The sequence below is a fragment of the Rana temporaria genome, chromosome 12 (genome assembly GCF_905171775.1).
Source record: "Rana temporaria chromosome 12, aRanTem1.1, whole genome shotgun sequence".
In the NCBI taxonomy this organism is placed as follows: Eukaryota; Metazoa; Chordata; class Amphibia; order Anura; family Ranidae; genus Rana; species Rana temporaria.
This window is the reverse complement of record NC_053500.1, coordinates 2,086,532-2,107,104: the sequence shown is the minus strand read 5'-3', so window position 1 is coordinate 2,107,104 and position 20,573 is coordinate 2,086,532. Positions and strand designations below refer to the sequence as shown.

At 51.7% G+C, this 20,573-nt stretch overlaps 1 protein-coding gene across 1 annotated transcript in view; it reads right to left on the bottom strand.

Moving 5' to 3' along the window:
* Positions 1-1,487: 1,487 nt before the first annotated feature.
* Positions 1,488-20,573, bottom strand: part of CACNG5 (calcium voltage-gated channel auxiliary subunit gamma 5) — a 42,672-nt gene continuing 23,586 nt past the window's right edge. The window contains exons 2-6 of the mRNA XM_040330040.1: positions 14,725-14,959; positions 8,689-8,775; positions 3,835-3,975; positions 2,668-2,813; positions 1,488-1,863 (exon numbers count right to left, since the gene is read on the bottom strand). Coding sequence (XP_040185974.1) covers positions 1,606-1,863; positions 2,668-2,813; positions 3,835-3,975; positions 8,689-8,775; positions 14,725-14,959 — 867 coding nt within the window. The 3' untranslated portion in view covers positions 1,488-1,605. The remainder of the gene's footprint in view (positions 1,864-2,667; positions 2,814-3,834; positions 3,976-8,688; positions 8,776-14,724; positions 14,960-20,573) is intronic.

Here is a 20,573-nt window from a genome sequence, read left to right as displayed (position 1 = left end):
GAGTAGGTTGGAGGACTGAAGGTCCTGGGAGGTGCTGGGGATGCTGCTCAGGGTGGCGGTGTCCTCTCTCTTTCTCCCTCCTGGGCTCTTCCCGGCTGCCCAGCCTCCCCCTAACTGTTTTATGCCGCTGTTTTGCACTCCACGCTGCAACCGGTCCAGGCCAGGCCCCACGAGCACTAGTGCGGAGGAGGTGTGAATGCTTCCACTTTGAATGCTGGGCAAGAAGGGAGTTGCGGCCTTGACGTTGGTTGCTAGAGCCCCCTATCGTCAAGCAGTGACCAAGAGTGGAGTTAGGTTGAGGCGGGGCGTAGCTGGAGCCAGCGCTACCACGGCTCAGTTCGCCCCTGTGACCCCTACATTCTGGACCGGCACACGAGACTCAAGGCTATGGGCCCCAGACTCGGGGCTATAGCCCCAATAGCCACCCCTTCTAGCGACACCTCTGGAGAGAGGTCAGTGGGGACCAGAGAGGGAAGGGGATCGGCAAACAAGGAGAGCACAAGTAATGCCATAAAGTTAAAATTCCGATCTTCTCGCAAAAGGTGACTTCTATCTTTCTTCCAGAAATATATCTCTGGGTGCCTCTATCTACAGACAGCAACATACCTGCACTCTACAGGGATGACGTATCCCAGGAATTTTCATCTCCTATATCTCTGTTACTGAATTCCACCCGAAACCTACAGATTTCATCATATCCATCAAGGCCGGGACCATAGGCCAAATATTAGTATGGACCCAACGTTGTTGATGTAGAGAAGCTCAGCAAGGATAAAGGATGAACATTCATATACAACGGGAACCTTTTATCCCCTTTTCACCTGGTGAGTAAGACCAGTTTTGTTGACAAGATCTTATTTAAGTAAACTGCTACACGAGTCTACGAGAACATCTATCCTCCCCCGCTACAATCTCTACACGGCCCGCCAGGATTGCACGTCACACGGGATTAACATCAACGATCACACAACAGTGAACTCGGCTCTAGATCCTCCTAAGTGTGCACAAGACATCGACGTTCCCTTTGTATCCCTAACTTCTACACCCTTCTAAACATATATAGATTTACTACACGACGGCGTCAGCGGCGGCCATGCTGGTGAAGCCATTTTGAAAAAAAGAAACGGTACGAGCGTTTGCCGGATGACTCCGCCTCCTGATGTCTCGGTCTGCGTCCTGCTGAAAAGTTTGAAAAAGGGAATCAAATTTTACAACACAACTGCTAAGCGAATATCAAGACGCGACCATTTAGGACTTGGCAACCTTGTGTAGAAAGTCATGAGAAGGCCTCCATTCTTTCCCAAGGCCTTCCGATATCATTCCATGTCAATGAAAACAGAAGAGACGACTCGGAAGGTGAACGTGGCGATGCTGATCCTGCTGGCCGTTTGCGTTTTTGGAGCGCACAGAACTGGTATGGTGGAAGAAGTGGGCTGCAGGAACCCTCTTACGTAGGTTTTTTTCATCTCTGCTAGGTGTTTGTTGAGATCAATTGTCTCTTTAGCAATAAGGAAAACGATGAGTGGACTAGAGGACATGTTTGGAGGGTCGGCGCGGCCTGCAGAACACCGATACAGCCTCGGGGTTTGGCCCACGGTCCCGTTTTCAACAAGGAGACGAGGACATCTGGTCGTAGTCGGGGCATTTGAGGAGGGCGGGGTAATTGGAGTTCATCTGCAAAGAGGCCTCACTGGAGATATCAGAAGGACTTCGACCCCTTACCCAAGCCTCGGGGTGGAGGAACTGGCCAGAATAGTCAGAACAGTTGCTTAGCCGTGGCCTGTAGAAGCCTGGATGTGGTCTGTAGGCATCCTCGGCCGTGTATCTTTTCATGAAGAGGTACACAGACATTACTCCAGCGCTCTGTGAAAGAAAAGATGTAAAAGTTGTGAAAATTTGATTATAATCCCATTCCCCTCCCTCCTGCACCTGGATCTCCAACCATTTTAAAGACTTGAGATCTTCAAGGGGACCAACATGTGGATTAAACCAAGGCAGGGTTCCCTCCCCAGCTCACACCGGGCCTGCCTGCTTTTGTGATACAGTGGATGATATATATGACCACACTTGTGTTAAAAGCTATGAGATAGTTTAAGTCAGGGGTAGGCAACCTCGGCCCTCCGCTACCCCCTGTGTGTTCGGACAGTCAAAGCCCCCTGCCCCCTGGTTCCTTGCTTGTCCCCCTACCAGCCCCGCACTTACCCCATCTAGGTCACGGGCAGCTTCGGCTCCTTCCTGCACCTCCTCTTCCTTGGCAGCAGCTTCACCCCACGTCTCGGGCTTCATGGCGGCTTCCCTTGGTGGCCAATAGGATCGCTTCTTCTCTCAGCCAATCTGGTCTTAAGACCCGCTTCCTGATTGGCTGGGAGGAGAATCGGGAAGACCATAGCGAATATTAATTTGCTATTATCACACAACTGAGTGGGCTCAGGGCGCAGTGCTCTGCGCCCCGAGCCCACCCTTTCTTGCAGCCAATTAGAGCCTAGGCTTTAATCATGTGCTTCAAAAAAAAACATTGAAATCCATGCGTCCGGTGCCCTGCATGTAGATTAGGGGCCGGGCGCATGGATTAGGGGGACTGCTGTGAGGTCTTCACCCTGGACGGACTTCTCAAATCTTTCCTTTCGTTAGCTAAACGTTAGGGCCCCTCCTGGAAATAATAATTACCTCTGTGAGGAGGAAGGATATAGCGGCAAACGCAAAGGACCATCCGTACTTGTAACTGAAGTAGGTCTCGGAGTCTTTTGTACGATTCAGGATCTCATCGTTAATGCTGGATATGTAGAGGACCAGGCCGACCACCAGGGACAGTCCTGAGGAGGAAAAGAACACGTTGCCATGAAAATTCAGAGAATCCGGCAAACATCGGTGTATTGAGGAACAACCAGGTCATCACCAGGAGGGCTGTGCTAGGTTTGGTATTGTCCTGGGGACAGGGAGGCTTCAGGGGGTTATATATTATGTGTGGCATGTTACGGGACCTGGGCAACTCAATATTAATGGCCATGGTTTTGGAATAGGATAGGGTGACCAGACATCCCCAGTTTCCGGGGACAGTCCCCGGATTGAGGACACTGTCCCCGTACCAAGTCTGTCCCTGGTTTTGTCCTCGGATGGGATTTGAACAGGGGCTTGGGCAATTTCAAAGACAGTCAGTGCAGAATAAAAAAAAAAATCTGAATTACACCCCCGCGCTCCGCTGCTCCTACTAGTTTAGGGGGTGTATTTTTTTCCATTATCTGTGCCCCTTTCTGATGATCATGTGCTGGTCGGAGTGGAGGGACCAGTTCTTCAGTTTCGATGTCCACAGGTACCTGCTGATCTCTATGTACAAAGGCAGAATGGTGGTCTGCCTATGTAAACAAGGCAGATCGCTGTTCTGCCAGTATGCAAGACATTGATCCCGTGTTCCTGCCCCCCCCCCTCCCCCCGTACCGGATGACAATACTATCACATAAAATCCCAATAAAATCCCAATAAAATACATTTACGTTTTTGGTTGTAACATGACAACAATGTGGGAAATTTCAAGGGGGTATGAATACTTTTTCAAGGCCCTGTCTATAGAAGGGTATGAATACTTTTTCAAGGCACTGTCTATAGAGGGGTATGAATACTTTTTCCAGGCTCTGTATATAGAGGGGTATGAATACTTTTTCCAGGCTCTGTGTATAGAGGGGTATGAATACTTTTCCCTGTCTCTGTATATAGAGGGGTATGAATACTTTTTTCAGGCTCTGTATATAGAGGGGTATGAATACTTTTTTCAGGCTCTGTATATAGAGGGGTATGAATACTTTTTCAAGGCTCCGTCCACAAGTGGGAAGAACTCACCAGACAGGATGAAGAAGATCCCCGACACGAAGGCCAGGATGGTCCGGTGGGGCCGGATGTGCCCGACGTTGTTGAGTATAAATCCGATAAACATAAAGAAGAGGCTGACCAATGGGAAGGGAGTGGCTGACCGGATCATTTCTGCAGGAAGACAAAAATAAAACAAAAAACGAAGAATAGAATACCGATGAAAACTTTCCTTCTGAATGAATCGCATTCGAAGATTTTCTATGAAGAGATCGACAAGAAACCCCCCGAAGAGAAGGAAAGAGAAAAGGACAACCTATGAGATCTCCCGTATTGTGAAGGGGTGTGGCCCTTTCCAATCTAATGTGTCTATGCACTGAGGATACACCCCTAGGCCCAGATTCTGAAAGGGCTTACGACGGCGCAACGCCATGTGCGCCGTCGTAAGTCCTAATCTGGCCCGTCGTATCTATGCGTCTGATTCTTAGAATCAGTTACGCATAGATATCCATTAGATCCGCCAGGCGTAGGGCTCTTACGCCGTCGGATCTTAAATGCAATTTTTTTTTTCGCCGCTAGGTGTCGCCTCCGTCGTTTTCCCGATCGAGTATGCAAATGAGCAAAATACGCGAATTCCCGAACGTACGCGCGGTCGACGCAGTGAAGATACAACGTTTACGTTAGATTTGCGATGCGGAAAGTTGCCCCTGCTATATGAGGGGCAACCAATGTGAAGTATGGCCGTGGTTCCCGCGTCGAATTTTAAAAATTTACGTGGTTTGCGTAAGTCGTCCGTGAATGGCGCTGGACGCCATTTACGTTAACGTCGAAACCAATGACATCCTTGCGACATCATTTGGAGCAATGCACGTCGGGAAATTTTAGGGACGGCGCATGCGCAGTACGATCGGCGCGGGAACGCGCCTAATTTAAATGATCCACGCCCCCTACCCGCCGAATTTGAATTAGGCGGGCTTGCGCCGGAGGATTTACGCTACGCCGCCGCAACTTTACAGGCAAGTTTTTTGTGAATAAAGCACTTGCCCATAAAACTTGCGGCGGCGTAACGTAAACGAGATACGCTACACCCACGGAGATTTACGCCGAGATACGAGAATTTGGGCCCTAATGTTCTGAGATGGGAACGAGGGGCACCTATTCGCAAAAGTATGTAGACATAGGACACACCCCCTGCCACGCCCCCTTAACCACTTGGTATCCTCCCTATTGCCAAAAGACGGCCACAAGGTGGCTCTCAATTGCCGGGAGGACGTCTTTAGACGACCTCGGCTCCTCCAGCCACTGGGGGGGGGGGGGCGCGGAAGCGCCCGCCGCATCACTGCGGTGCCCGTGCACGAGCCTGGCGGCCGCGATCGGCCTTTGCACAGACAAGGACGTGGATCTGTGATCATATATTTTGTGATATCTCAGACTCTTATCGGGATCTGATGTGATCGGCGCCAGTGGCGTCACTAGGGTTGGTGTCACCCGGTGCGGTAAAACATGGTGTCACCCCCCCCCCTCTGTCTAGGCTGCCCAGCACCAAGCAGGCAGCGCAGGGGCACGGGGCGCGCCCCAAACCAGCCCCTGTAAATGGTAGTATAGGGCAGTATAGTGGCAGGTTAGGGTAGTATAGAGTGGTATAGTGTCAGGTTGGTGTAGTGGGGTGGTATAGGACAGGGTAAGGTGGTATATAGCATGTTGGGGTGATATAGGGTAGTTTGGGGTGGTATAGGGCAAGTTAGGGTTGCATAGGGCAGGTTGGGGTGGTATAGGGCAAGTTAGGGTGGCACAGGGCAGGTTGGGGTGGTATAGTGCAAGTTTGGGTGGCATAGGGCAAGTTGGGATGGCATGGGAAAGTTTGGGGTGGTACAGGACAAGTTAGGGTAACATTGGGCAGGTTGGGGTGGTATAGTGCAAGTTAGGGTGGCACAGGGCAAGTTGGGGTGGCATGGGAAAGTTTGGGGTGGTACAGGGCAGGCTGGGGTGATACAGGGCAGGCTGGGTGGTACAGGGCAGGCTGGGGTGGTACAGGGCAGGCTGGGATGGTACAGGGCAGGCTGGGTGATACAGGGCAGGCTGGGGTGGTACAGGGCAGGCTGGGGTGGCACAGAGCAGGCTGGGGTGGTACAGGGCAGGCTGGGATTGCACAGGGCAGGCTGGGCACGTCAACAAAAAAAACGGGATGGTGTCACCCCTCTAGCGGGTGTCACCCGGTGCGGACCCCACCCCATCGGCGCTGATCTTGCGGTGGGTAGAAGGATAAGGAGAACGTTGTATTGGGGGAGGAGTATTATTGGGCTATTTATTGCATTGACACCTCCAGTCACCCCTCCATCACATGTTGGCTCGCTGCGTAGGAGGCGGCACACGGGGCCCCTCACCGCAGAGAAGGTGTCGGGGGAGGAAGAGAAAAACAATTCTCATCGGAGAAACTATCCGGAGAAATTTGGGAGATTTTACTGCTGAAATAGATTCAGAAAGTATTTCCATAACCCCGAGAGCTGTCCCTGATTGGAGCGCTCCCCACCCCCCCCCCCCAGCTTGGATTATATACTGGGAGTACTGGTTTATATCACCGAGGGGGCCACACTTATCCAGTGCCAAGGACAAGGTCACCTAGAGCTCAGGGAGAACATGCCCCCCCCCTAAACATAAATTCCCCCCCTTCCAGTCCAAATCTGCCCCCTGCTGAAAGCCCCCTCCCAGCACAAATCTCTGCCCCCTCCATTCCACATATCCCCCCCCAATTTTTTTTACCTCTCCTAGTACAAATCCTCCACCCCTCAAATTTCCCCTCTGAATACACCTTCCCCCCCACTCCAAATCCTCCTCCTCCTAGCACAAACCACCCCAATCATCCCTACTAGCAAAAATCCCCCCCCAAAAAAAAATTCTCCTCCTAACACAAATCTCCTATCGCTCAAATTTCCCCTCCGAATACACATTCCCCCGGTGCACAAATCTATGCCCCCTCCATTCCCCAAATGCCCCCCCCCCCAAAAACATTACCCCTCCTAGTACCCTTCACTTTTCCCCTCCAAATACACATGCCCCCCCATTCCAAATCCAGCTCCTAGCACAAATACCCCCCTCCTAGCACAAATACCCCCTTCCTAGCACAAATACCCCCCAATCGTCCCTACTTCCACAAATCCCCTCCCCCCCAGGCTTACATCCCATCCCAAAACATACAAGGGGAAGTATGGGCAAAGCTCTTCTGGCCAGTGGCGGACGGTGGTCATGTTTTTGGGGGGTCAAAAAGTGACCCCCTCCCCCTGTTCAGTCGGTCGGGTGGGTTTGGTGCACTTTCCCTAGCTATGGTGGGCAGCACTTACTTCCCTTGCTTGGCGGCGGCGATGGCTTTCCCTTCCCCTGCTCTCCAGGGGCATCGCAGTGACTTCCTCCCTCCTCAGCAGCCAATTGGGACTCTTCTCTTTTCGGGCCAATTGGAAAACGGGGATCAGTTTTTCAATAGCGAATATTCATTCGCTTTTGTAACACCCGGGTGGGGCTCCTGGCGCCATGAGCCCAATCTGTTTTGAAGCCTTTGAGAACCTCTGGCTCTAATCAGGTGCTTCATAAAATTACCCCCCCACCGCTGTAATTCATGCACCCGGCGTCCTGAAAGGGGCCTGGACGCATGAATAGGGGGGGGGGGGGGGTGGCGGTGTCCTGTGAAAATAGCATGGGGGTGGCGGCCGTGGATAGAGGGGGCGGTGCTCCAGCGCCCCTAATGGAGTGGCCGCCACTGCTTCTGGCTGTGCTTCTCCTGGGGATCACAAGAGTGCACTTCATTGACGTATTCAGCCAACAGCGGGACTCCTCTGTCAGCTGACATCACTCAGCCTTTCCGGGATCTGGAGAGAACTTGGGCTAGATTCAGGTAGCAATTGCGTCTGCGTAACCATAGTTACGCAGCGCAATTGCTTACTTGCGCCGGCGTCTCGAATGCTCCTGATTCAGGAACCTCGATACGCCGACTGCAGCCTAAGATCTGCGCGGCATAAGGCTCCTTATGCCCGCATATCTTAGTTTGCATTCTTGCGATGGCCGCTAGGGGGCGTTCCCGTTGTGCTCAGTGTATAGTATGCAAATTGCATACTAACGCCGATTCACAACCCTACGCGAGCCCTGCGTACGCATTTTACGTCGTTTCCGTTCGTCGGGTTCCGCGTAAGGCTGCTCCTGCTATTAGCAGGGGCAGCCAATGCTAAGTATACCCCTAGTTTCCGCGTCGCGAATTTAAAATTTAACGTCGTTTGCGTAAGTGAATCGTGAATGGCGCTGGACGCCATTTACGTTCACTTTGAAGCAAATGACGTCCTTGCGACGTCATTTGCCACAATGCACGTCGGGAAAGTTTCCCGACGGAGCATGCGCACTACGCTTGGTGCGGGAACGCGCCTAATTCAAATGATCCACGCCCCCTATGGGATCATTTAAATTACGCGCGCTTACGCCGGGCAGTTTTCCGGAGCGTTCACGCAAATTACGGAGCTACTGCTCCGTGAATCAAGCGTAGCGCAGGTAATTTACGGAGGCGCAGCGGCAAAACGGTACGCTGCGCCTCCATAAGAGGGCGCAAATTGTACCTGAATCCACCCCAGTGATTGCTTCATGCTCAGAGTGCGGTGTTTGATCGCTCAGTTCTCAGTGCGGAGGTGGGGGAGGGGGGACAGATGCAGCATCAGATCTATACTGCGCACACCTAGCTGAGTATTTGTATTTGTTTCTCTTTTTATAACAATGTTGCACTTTTTTTTTCCTGAATTCTTTCATCCTCACCCGTCCGCATTCATAATACATTTATATGGCTGGGATGATCGAACCTGCGATCGATCGATTACTATGGAAAAGGTTTATATTGGATTCTCTTTGACTCACTCAGCACGCTGATGGTGGACTCTGATGTCATCTGGACGTTCATGGGCATCACATACTCGATGGTGAAGCATCGCCCTTGTTCTTCACCTGGCAGAGGACAGACACAACATGATAAAACTCAACATCCAATGGATTCTGGGGGTGCAACAAAATACAAGGGGCCGGATTCTCGTAGATGGGTGTAAAACTGCGGCGGCGTAACGTATGTCATTTACGTTACGCCGCCGCAAGTTTTTCAGGCAAGTGCTTTATTCACAAAGAACTTGCCTGTAAAGTTGCGGCGGCGTAGCGTAAATCCCCCGGCGCAAGCACGCCTAATTCAAATGGTAGGGGTCGTGGAGCATTTAAATTAGGCGCGTTCCCGCGCCGAACGTAATGCGCATGCGCCGTCCCTAAAATTTCCCGACATGCATTGCGCTAAATGACGTTGCAAGGACGTCATTGGTTTCGACGTGGCGTCCAGCCCCATTCACGGACGACTTACGCAAACGACGTAAATTTTTAAATTTCGACGCGGGAACGACGGCCATACTTAACATTGGTTGCCCCTCATATAGCAGGGGCAACTTTACGCATCGCAAATCTAACGTAAACGTCGTAACTTCACTGCGTCGACCGCGCGTACGTTCGGGAATTTGCGTATTTTGCTAATTTGCATACACGACGGGAAAAACGACGGAGGCGACACCTAGCGGTGAAAAAAAATGCATTTAAGATCCGACAGCGTAAGAGCATTACGCCTGTCGGATCTAATGGATATCTATGCGTAACTGATTCTAAGAATCAGGCGCATAGATACGACGGGTCAGATTAGGACTTACGGCGGCGTACATGGCGTTGCGCCGTCGTAAGCCCTTTGAGAATCTGGGCCAAGGTGTTCACTGTCTAACACTTCATTTTCATACAAAGCAGCCACAGCCTGAGCAGAAAAACCTGTCATCTGCCAGCATGCTGCAGAGAAGGACCCTTGCTCTCTCTGTGTGAAAGCAGTGGTCTCTATGCCGAGGTTCCGACACTCCCTCTGTTAAGACAAAGCTACATTTTTGCACTCAGCAAATCTCGTGCTCCATGCTGATTGCACGCCTCCCAACTTTTTGAGATAGAAATGAGGGACACCTACCAGCAAAAGCGGTGGGGATCGGGGCATCGGCAGGGATCGGGGCATCGGCGGGAAACGAGGCATCGGCAGGGATCGGGCATCGGCAGGGATCTGGGCATCGTCAGGGATCAGGGCATTCGGCAGGCATTGGGCAGCGGCGGGGATCGGGGCATCGGCAGGGATCAGGCATCGCGAGAAACGGGGCATTGGCAGGGATTGGGCAGTGGCAGGGATCGGGGCAGCGGCGGGGATCTGGGCATCGGCAGGGATCGGGACATCGGCGGGGAACGAGGCATCGGCGGGGATCGGGCAGCGGTGGGGATCTGGGCATCGGCAGGGATCTGGGCATCGGCGGGGATCGGGGCATCGGCGGGGATCGGGGCATTGGCAGGGATCGGGCAGTGGCAGGGATCAGGGCATCGGCAGGGATCGGGCGGCGGCAGGGATCGGGGCATCGGCAGGGATCAGGCAGCGGCAGGGATCAAGGCATCGGCAGGGATCAGGGCATCGGCAGGAATTGGGTAGCGGCAGGGATCGGGGCATCGGCAGGGATCAGGCAGCGGCAGGGATCAGGGCATCGGCAGGAATTGAGTAGCGGCGGGGATCGGGGCATCGGCAGGGATCAGGCAGCGGCAGGGATCAGGGCATCGGCAGGAATTGAGTAGCGGCGGGGATCGGGGCATCGGCAGGGATCAGGCATCTGCGGGAAACGGGGCATTGGCGGGGATTGGGGCAGCGGCGGGGATCGGGGCATTGGCAGGGATCGGGGCAGCGGCGGGGATCTGGGCATCGGCAGGGATCGGGCATCGGCGGGAAACGGGGCATTGGCAGGGATCTGGGCATCGGCAAGGATTGGGGCATTGGCAGGGATCTGGCATCAGCGGACATTAGGGTGAAGCAGGCATCGGGCAGCGGCTCTTGTGTCTTCTCCTCGCTTCCGCAGAGCATCTCCTCCCCTCCTCCTAGGCATCCAATAGGATCGCCTGTCCTTTCAGCCAGTCGGGTGATTGGCTGGGAGGAGGATCAGTGTTGCAGCAGTGAATATTCATAATCGGGTGCTTAAAAAAACACCCCCGCCGCAGGAATTCAGTCCTGAAAGGGGCTGGGCACATGGATCTAATTGAGGGCGGCGGCGGCGGTGGCGGTGGATAGGAGAGGCGGCGCCCGTGTGCCCACAATGGATGGGCCACCTCTGAGGTTGCCTGTGGGGGGTTTTCTGAGGTGCTTCAAATCGGAAATCAATGGCTTGGTATTTTGGACGGCTATTTTATCTAAGAGAAATTCCCAAAACATGGCCTGTTGTGGGTACTTGAGGACAGGGTTAGAACCACTGGTCTTACTGACCTTGGCATGGTATCAAGAGACCTTTCCACTTCTTAATAAATGATTGAACAGCACTGACTGGCATATTCAAGGCTTTGGATATCTTTTTATAGCCTTTTCGATCTTAATAAAGTTCATTACCTTGTTACGCAGGTCATTTTGACAGTTCTTTTCTGCTCCACCATGGCTCAATATCCAGCCTTCTCAGTGCATCCATGTGAGAGATAACAAACTCATTGGGCTAGATTCAGAAAGAATTTACGCCGGCGTATCTATTGATATGCCGCGTAAATTCAAATCTGCGCCGGCGTATCTTCTTTCTGTATTCAGAAAGCAAGATACGCCGAAATTAGGCTAAGATCCGACTGGCGTCGTATCTTAGGGTGCATATTTACGCTGGCCGCTAGGTGGCGCTGCCGTCGATTTCATCGTAGAATATGCAAATGAGCTGGATACGCCGATTCAGAAACGTACGTGCGCCCGGCGGATTATTTTACGTCGTTTGCGCAAGGCTTTTTCCGGCGTAAGGTTACTCTAATCAGGTGCTTCAAAATACACCCCCCCCCCCCGCGCTTATCCCCGCCATAGTAATTCATGCGCCCGGCATCCGAAAAGGGGTTGGGTGCATCGGTAGGGAGGGCTTAGAAGGTGTTGGGGGGGGGGGGCCACAATGCGCAGGCCACCACTACGGCAGAGGGAAACCTTTGATCACAGCTGTAGGACATTGCGTTCCCTTTATTCTGGTATCTTAGTGTCAGGAAAACGTGGAAGAAGTGACTCCTGCAGATATTAAAGGAAGGAAGCAGCAGAGAGAAATGACACTTAGTGCTCTGGACTGATACACTACACAGTATAGAGAGATAGGCTTTGTTCAGATTTCATGTCTGAGGATTACGAGCACTTTGCCTCTCACCACCTCGGTGAAGAAGCTTAGGGCCGGTGAAGTTGGGTCTCCCGACCCCTCCAGTAAGTGTTCCGGGTCAGAGACTCCCTGAAAAGAAGTCGGGCTCTGACATGACAGGTTCACTTTGAAGGTTGTCCATAATTTCGTGGTTAGAAGGTTTCAGTGAATGGAAGGAGACGTCTTCCCGGCGTGGAATCTCATTCATTGTGGAGCTCCGACTTCTCCGACCGTCCGCTCTATAAATTATAATGGAGCTAAAAATACCCCAGTAACCGGGTCACATAGAGGGAGGCCTGGCACCGCGCCAGTCCCTGTGGATCCCGCAGTACGGAGGACACAGGGGACACCACAGAGGTCCCGGAAAAAGACTACAGAGCTGGACATAAGGGGGCTCCTTTTATCATCCCTCTCTGTCTTTGTGTACGGTCCTGACCATAGTCCATTCCTCTCCTGACCATAGTCCATTCCTCTCCCGACCATAGTCCATTCCTCTCCTGACCATAGTCCATTCCTCTCCTGACCATAGTCCATTCCTCTCCTGACCATAGTCCATTCCTCTCCTGACCATAGTCCATTCCTCCCTGTCTTTGTGTACGGTCCTCCTGACCATAGTCCATTCCTCTCCTGACCATAGTCCATTCCTCTCCTGACCATAGTCCATTCCTCTCCCGACCATAGTCCATTCCTCTCCTGACCCTAGTCCATTCCTCTCCTGACCCTAGTCCATTCTTCTCCTGACCCTACTCCATTCCTCTCCTGACCATAGTCCATTCCTCTCCTGACCATAGTCCATTCCTCTCCTGACCATAGTCCATTCCTCTCCTGACCCTAGTCCATTCCTCTCCTGACCCTAGTCCATTCCTCTCCTGACTCTAGTCCATTCCTCTCCTGACCATAGTCCATTCCTCTGTCTTTGTGTATGGTCCTGACCATAGTCCATTCCTCTGTCTTTGTGTACGGTCCTGACCATAGTCCATTCCTCTCCTGACCATAGTCCATTCCTCTCCTGACCATAGTCCATTCCTCCCCTGACCATAGTCCATTCCTCTCCTGACCATAGTCCATTCCTCTCCTGACCATAGTCCATTCCTCTCCTGACCATAGTCCATTCCTCTCCTGACCATAGTCCATTCCTCCCTGTCTTTGTGTACGGTCCTCCTGACCATAGTCCATTCCTCTCCTGACCATAGTCCATTCCTCTCCTGACCATAGTCCATTCCTCTCCCGACCATAGTCCATTCCTCTCCTGACCATAGTCCATTCCTCTCCTGACCATAGTCCATTCCTCTCCCGACCATAGTCCATTCCTCTCCTGACCATAGTCCATTCCTCTCCTGACCATAGTCCATTCCTCTCCTGACCATAGTCCATTCCTCTCCCGACCATAGTCCATTCCTCTCCTGACCATAGTCCATTCCTCTCCCGACCATAGTCCATTCCTCTCCTGACCCTAGTCCATTCCTCTCCTGACCCTAGTCCATTCTTCTCCTGACCCTACTCCATTCCTCTCCTGACCATAGTCCATTCCTCTCCTGACCATAGTCCATTCCTCTCCTGACCATAGTCCATTCCTCTCCTGACCATAGTCCATTCCTCTCCTGACCCTAGTCCATTCCTCTCCTGACCCTAGTCCATTCCTCTCCTGACTCTAGTCCATTCCTCTCCTGACCATAGTCCATTCCTCTGTCTTTGTGTATGGTCCTGACCATAGTCCATTCCTCTGTCTTTGTGTACGGTCCTGACCATAGTCCATTCCTCTCCTGACCATAGTCCATTCCTCTCCTGACCATAGTCCATTCCTCCCCTGACCATAGTCCATTCCTCTCCTGACCATAGTCCATTCCTCTCCTGACCATAGTCCATTCCTCTCCTGACCCTAGTCCATTCCTCTCCTGACCCTAGTCCATTCCTCTCCTGACCCTAGTCCATTCCTCTCCTGACCCTAGTCCATTCCTCTCCTGACCATAGTCCATTCCTCTCCTGACCATAGTCCATTCCTCTCCTGACCATAGTCCATTCCTCTCCTGACCATAGTCCATTCCTCTCCTGACCATAGTCCATTCCTCTCCGGACCATAGTCCATTCCTCTCCTGACCATAGTCCATTCCTCTGTCTTTGTGTACGGCCCTGACCATAGTCCATTCCTCTCCTGACCATAGTCCATTCCTCCCTGTCTTTGTGTACGGTCCTGACCATAGTCCATTCCTCTGTCTTTATGTACGGTTGAATTGGGCGCGCTTACGCCGGCCCTATTTACACCACGCCGCCGTAAGTTAGGAGGCAAGTACTTTGTGAATACAGCACTTTAAGGCGGCGTAGCGTAAATACGATATCGCTACGCTGCCTTAAAGTTGCGGCGGCGTCTGTGAATCTACCTATCGGTCTTTGTGTACGGTCCTGACCATAGTCCATTCCTCTCAGTCTTTGTGTACGGTCCTGACCATAGTCCATTCCTCTGTCTTTGTGTACGGTCCTGACCATAGTCCATTCCTCTCCTGACCATAGTCCATTCCTCTCCTGACCATAGTCCATTCCTCTCCTGACCCTACTCCATTACTCTCCTGACCATAGTCCATTCCTCTCCTGACCATAGTCCATTCCTCTCCTGACCATAGTCCATTGCTCTCTCAGTCTTTGTGTACGGTCCTGACCATAGTCCAGCTGGATACAATGGCGGTTGGGCCGGTGTGTAGGGTTATTGTACACTTACCTGCCAGGAAGCAGACCCTCCACAGTCCGGAATGGAGGGACATTTTGATCTCGGTGCTCTGGTTTTGCGGCAGGATGATCCCCTCCTCCAGGTAGAGCCAGTAATCGGTGCTGACAGCGACCCCCAGAAGCCCCAGGCTGCAGACGGCGAACACGCTGCTGAGTAGTGTCAGAGCCTTCCTGCTGCAGGCGCCCATCCCGCAGAGCATCAGGTCCGACAGGCTGCAAATCGGGACCTGTGGAAGGACCAACGGGAGATTAGTAGAATCTGGGGGGGGGGGGGGGGGGTTGTACCTGAATTACACACATTCACAGGGGGGGGGGGGGTACTTTTAAGGTGTCGATCAATGTACTTTAGTTCATAGTTTGAAAGATTGTATCATTTTATGGAGAATAATCAGAAGAACAGAAAAAGCAACAATGTAACAAAGTTCAGAGAAAACCAAATAACCGGGGAGATGACAGACTCCTATTGTCACAATATACACTATGGCCCAGATTCACAAAGGACTTACGACGGCGTATCTCCGCGTACGCCGTCGTAAGTCCAAACGTGCGCCGTCGTATCTATGCGCCTGATTCTTAGAATCAGTTACGCATAAATTTGGCCAAGATACGAGCGGCGTAAGTCTCCTACGCCGTCGTATGTTGGGGGTGCATATTTACGCTGGCCGCAAGGGGCGCTTCCGTCGATTTCCGCGTCGAATATGTAAATTAGGTAGATACGCCGATTCACGAACGTACTTGCGCCCGCTACGCCGTTTACGTTAGGCTTACGTCCGGCGTAAAGTTACCCCTGCTATATGAGACGCAGCCAATGCAAAGTATGGACGTCGGAACAAGCGGATCTTTTTACGTCGTTTACGTAAGTCGTACGTGAATGGGGCTGTGCGTAGGTTACGTTCACGTCACAGGCATTGAGCCGGCGTATCTTAGGGAGTAAATTCGACGTGATACTGAGCATGCACGCACATGCGCTGTACGATCAGCGTTTCATTTACATGGGGTCACGGCTCATTTCCGTGACCGCGACATTATGGCGGACACATCGGACAATTTTGACACATTTTTGGGACCATTGTCATTTTCACAGCAAAAAAAATGCTATAAAAATGCACTGATTACTGTGAAAATGACAATGGCAGTTTGGGAGTTAACCACTAGGGGGCGCTGAAGGGGTTAAGTGTGACCTCATCTGTGTTTCTAACTGTAGGGGGGCGGGGCTGGATGTGTGATGTCAGTGATCGTCTTTCCCTATATCAGGGAACACACGATCGATGACGGCGCCACAGTGAAGAACGGGGAAGGTGTGTTTACACACAGCTCTCCTCGTTCTTCAGCTCCGGAGGACTGATCGCGGGACCCGATCGCCGCCGGACTGGGCACTTAAAGAAGACGTACAGGTACGTGCTTGTGCCCAGCCGCGCCATTCTGCCGACGTATACGTGCAGGAGGCGGTCCTTAAGTGGTTAATAATTTACCCCTTGATCAGGCCGGCACTCCCCAGCTACTATACACAGAGCAATCAGACTGATCCCATTCACACAGATACAGTATAACAATTGCACTTCCCTTTTACTACATTGTTACATTTCTGAGTGTTACAATGTAATCCGGACATTTCATATTTCCTGTGGATCTGATTGGTCTGAATAGAAACATTTCTTAGACCCCTTTCACACTGGGGCGTTTTTCGGGCGTTTTTTAGGCGCTTTGGCGTTTAAAAAAAGCCTGTAAAGCGCCTGAAAGAAGCCTCATCTGCAATCCCAATGTGAAAGCCCAAGTGCTTTCAGAGGCCTTTCACACTGCCAGCGCCCGAAAAACGCTGGTAAAGCGCTGCTAAGACCCCTTTCACACTGAGGCGCTTTTCAGGCGCTTTGGCGTTAAAAAAAGCTTCCTCAATGGGAAGGGGGCTTTAGGAGCGGTGTATTAACCGCTCCTAAAGCGCTGCAAAGAAGCTGCATGAAGGACTTTTTTTGACGCCCTGCCAGCTCAGCGCCTCAGTGTGAAAGCACTCAGGCTTTCACATTGGGATTGCAGATGCAGCTTCTTTCAGGCGCTTTTTTTAACGCTAAGACCACTTTCACACTGGGGTGTTTTTCAGGCGCTTTAGTGTGAAAGCACTCGAGCTTTCACATTGGGATTGCAGATGCAGCTTCTTTCAGGCATTTAACAGGTGCTTTTTTTAACGCTAAAGCGCTTGAAAAATGCCCCAGTGTGAAAGGGCCCTTATTGTAGAAGCAGAAGTCTGATCTCTAATATTGGAAACAATAATGTAATATTTGGTGAATATTTTATAATGGACTCGGGTCCCATATTGGGGAACTCTGGGAGGGATGACCCGTCGTATCCATAGGAGACGGTCGGCGTGCGATTGGCAGAGAGATCTTCTCTTCCTACGGATCGACCCTCTGATCCCAATTAGAAGCGTGTAGTGAAGTCTTTAATGAGCGGCGCGGGCAGAGCCGCCTGATGGGGGGTCGGTATCCAGGCAGATTAATGAGGGAGTCCTCTGAAAGTCCTTCACAGTGTGATTGCGGCACATCTGCGCCGCTTCCACTGCGTGCTTCCATGGGCACGGACCTGTGTCCTGTACGTGGGGGGGGGGGGGGGCAATGGGGGTTATGTCTATAGCAACCAAGCTGAATATTCCTCGCAGCATCCAAACTGTATAGGAGGAAAACCTACCATTAGGGGTGAACGGCGAGGCGTGCGTTTGTATAATAATACGGATTGGGGTCACCGGGCGTGAGGCGGGGTCTCCTACTTCATGTCAGGAAGCCAGAGATCAACACAAAGTACTCATCAACCTATTGTACCTGTTCATGGGCTCCATAGGGCAAGGGGGGGCAATTGACCCCCCTGGTAAATCGAGAAGGTGATGAAGAGTCTCAGGCTGTCTGAGCGGTCCCGGGCCGGATGTCACACAGGCACAGCGAGCTGAGTGAAGCCGCCTCCCCCTCCAGTGTTTATGTGTACACAGGAGGGAACCTGATGTGCCGCGCTGATGGCTGATCTGAGGTACTGAATGGGATGGGGGTAGGGGGGGGGGGGTCCGTCTGTGCTGAAGGGGGAGTTTGTGCTGAAGGGGGAGTCCATCTGTGCTAAAGGGGGGTCTGTGCGGAATGGGGGGGGGTCTGTGCTGAAGGGAGGGGTCCATCTGTGCTGAATGGAGGGGTCTGTGCAGAATGGGGGGGTCTGTGCTGAAGGGGGGGTCAATCTGTGCAGAATCGGGGGGTCTGTGCTGAAGGGAAGGGTCCATAAAAAAGGGGGGTTGCCATCTGGGCCCCTTACAAAAATAAATAAAAGGGGGTTGCCATCTAGGCCCTGGGGACTTCCGGGCCCCTTACAGGTGTACTGCCTGTACCCCCTGATGGCGGCCCTGTCCGCCCCTTAGAGAAAAGTATCCGCCCCTTGCTGCATAGAGCGAGCGGAGGGGGTGTGTATACCCAGCCCCGAGCATCGTGAGCGAGCGCAGTGTTCATTGCTCGTTGCGCATGCTCCATTCACAGCTGGCAAATAGCTGTTCGGGATTTCCATAGACTGCGCAAGCACGGCGCCTGCGCAGTCGTGGTCGGACCCTATCCGATAGGGGAACCATCTCGACAAAACACCGGCTCAGAGATGACACAAATTAAAGTTACAATGTGCAGTCTGATCGGGGGGAGGGAGAGACTGGGGAAATGCTTCCTCCTGCCTGCAGCAGACTGATGATATCCTCTTAGCATAGGTAAAGTCACGGATTGGATACCAGGGACGGCTTTTAATTGATAAAGGGTAACGTTTTTTCTAAACTATTATAGCGTAGAGGCAGACCGTTCTAATTAATGTAAGTTCAACTTAAAGTGTCTTTGATTAGAGTGACGTCGGGGGTCACTCGCCGAGGAGAAGGCGCAGCGCCGGGTCATAGATTAATTGGCGCGCCGGTAAATCGTTAATTGAAAGTGCGGATTCAATTAACGATTTTCCGGCGCATCAATTAATGTATGATCTGGTGCTGCGCCTTCTCCTTAGTGAGTGACCCCCCCCCTGTATATATATATATATATATATATAGTTGTGCTCATAAGTTTACATACCCCGGGGCAGAATTTCAGATTTCTTGGCCATTTTTTAGAGAATATGAATAAAAACACAAAAACCTTTCTTTCACTCATGGTCACTGGCCCAGATTCAGTAAGCAATTGCGCCTGCGTAACCATAGTTATGCAGCGCAATTGCTGACTTGCGCCGGCGTAACGAGTTCTCCTGATTCAGAGAACTCGTTACGCCGACTGCAGCCTAAAATCTGCGTGGCTCTTATGCCACGCAGATTTTAGGCTGCATTCTTGCGATGACCGCTAGGGGGCGCTCCCATTGTGATCAGTGTATAGTATGCAAATTGCATACTTACGCCGATTCACAATGTTGCGCCCCCTGCGTACGCAAGTTACGTCGTTTCCGTACGGCGTGTTTAGCGTAAGGCTGCCCCTTCTAATAGCAGGGGCAGCCAATGCTAAACTATACCCGGCGTTCCCGCGTTGCGACGTTCGAATTTTACGTTGTTTGCGTAAGTGAATCGTGAATGGCGCTGGACGCCGTTCACTTTGAAGCAAATGACGTCCTTGCGACGTCATTTGCCGCAATGCACGTCGGGAAAGTTTACCGACGGAGCATGCGCTCTACGCTCGGCGCGGGAGCGCGCCTAATTTAAATGATTCCCGCCCCCGGCGGGATCATTTACAATGCGCGCGCTTACGCCGGGCAATTTTGCCGGCACGCCCTCGCAATTTACGGAGCTACTGCTCCGTGAATCGAGGGCAGCACAAAATATTTGCGTGGGCGCAGGGCAAAATCGTTGCCCTGCGCCTCCGCAAATAGAGCGCAATTCTTTCTGAATCCGGGCCAGTGTTTTTTGCTAAAGCCATTTATTATCAAATCAACTGTCTTTACTCTTTTTATATCATAATCACACCAGAAACTCCCCAAATGACCCTGAGCAAAAGTTTACATACCCCGGTAATTTTGGCCTGATAAAACGCACACAAGGTGACACAAAGGGGTTTGAATGGCTATTAAGGGTCACCATCCTCACCTGGGATCTGTTTGCTTGTAATCAGTGTGTGTGTATAAAAGGGTCAATGAGCTTCTGGACTCCTGACAGACCCTTGCATCTTTCATCCAGTGCTGCACTGATGTTTCTGGATTCTGAGTCATGGGGGAAAGCAAAAAGAATTGGCAAAGGATCTGAGGGAAAAGGTAGTTGAACTGTATAAAACAGGAAAGGGATATAAAAAGATATCCAAGGAATTGAGAATGCCGATCTGCAGTGTTCAAACTCTAATCAAGGTGTGGAAATTAGGGGTTCTGGTGACACCAAACCACGGTCAGGGAGACCGACTAAAATTTCAGCCACAACTGCCAGGAGAATTGTTTAGGATGCAAAGAAAATCCCACAAATAAGTTCAGGTGAAATACAGGACTCTCTGAGAACATGGGGTGTGGCTGTACAAGATGCACAATAAGGGGACACTAGAAGAAAGATGGGCTGCATGGTCGAGTCTCCAGAAGAAAGTCATTACTACACAAATGTCACAAAGTATCCTCTTATAATACACCAAACACAGAGACAAGACCCAAACCTTCTGCCAGAAAGTAATTTGGAGGGATGAGACCAAAATGGAGCTTTTTGGCCACAACCATAAACACTACATTTGGAGAGGAGACAACAAGGCCTATAATGAAATGTCCACCATCCCTACTGTGAAACACGGAGGTGGGTCGCTGATGAAAGGTCCACCATCCCAACTGTGAAACATGGAGGTGGATCGCTGATGAAAGGTCCACCATCCCTACTGTGAAACACGGAGG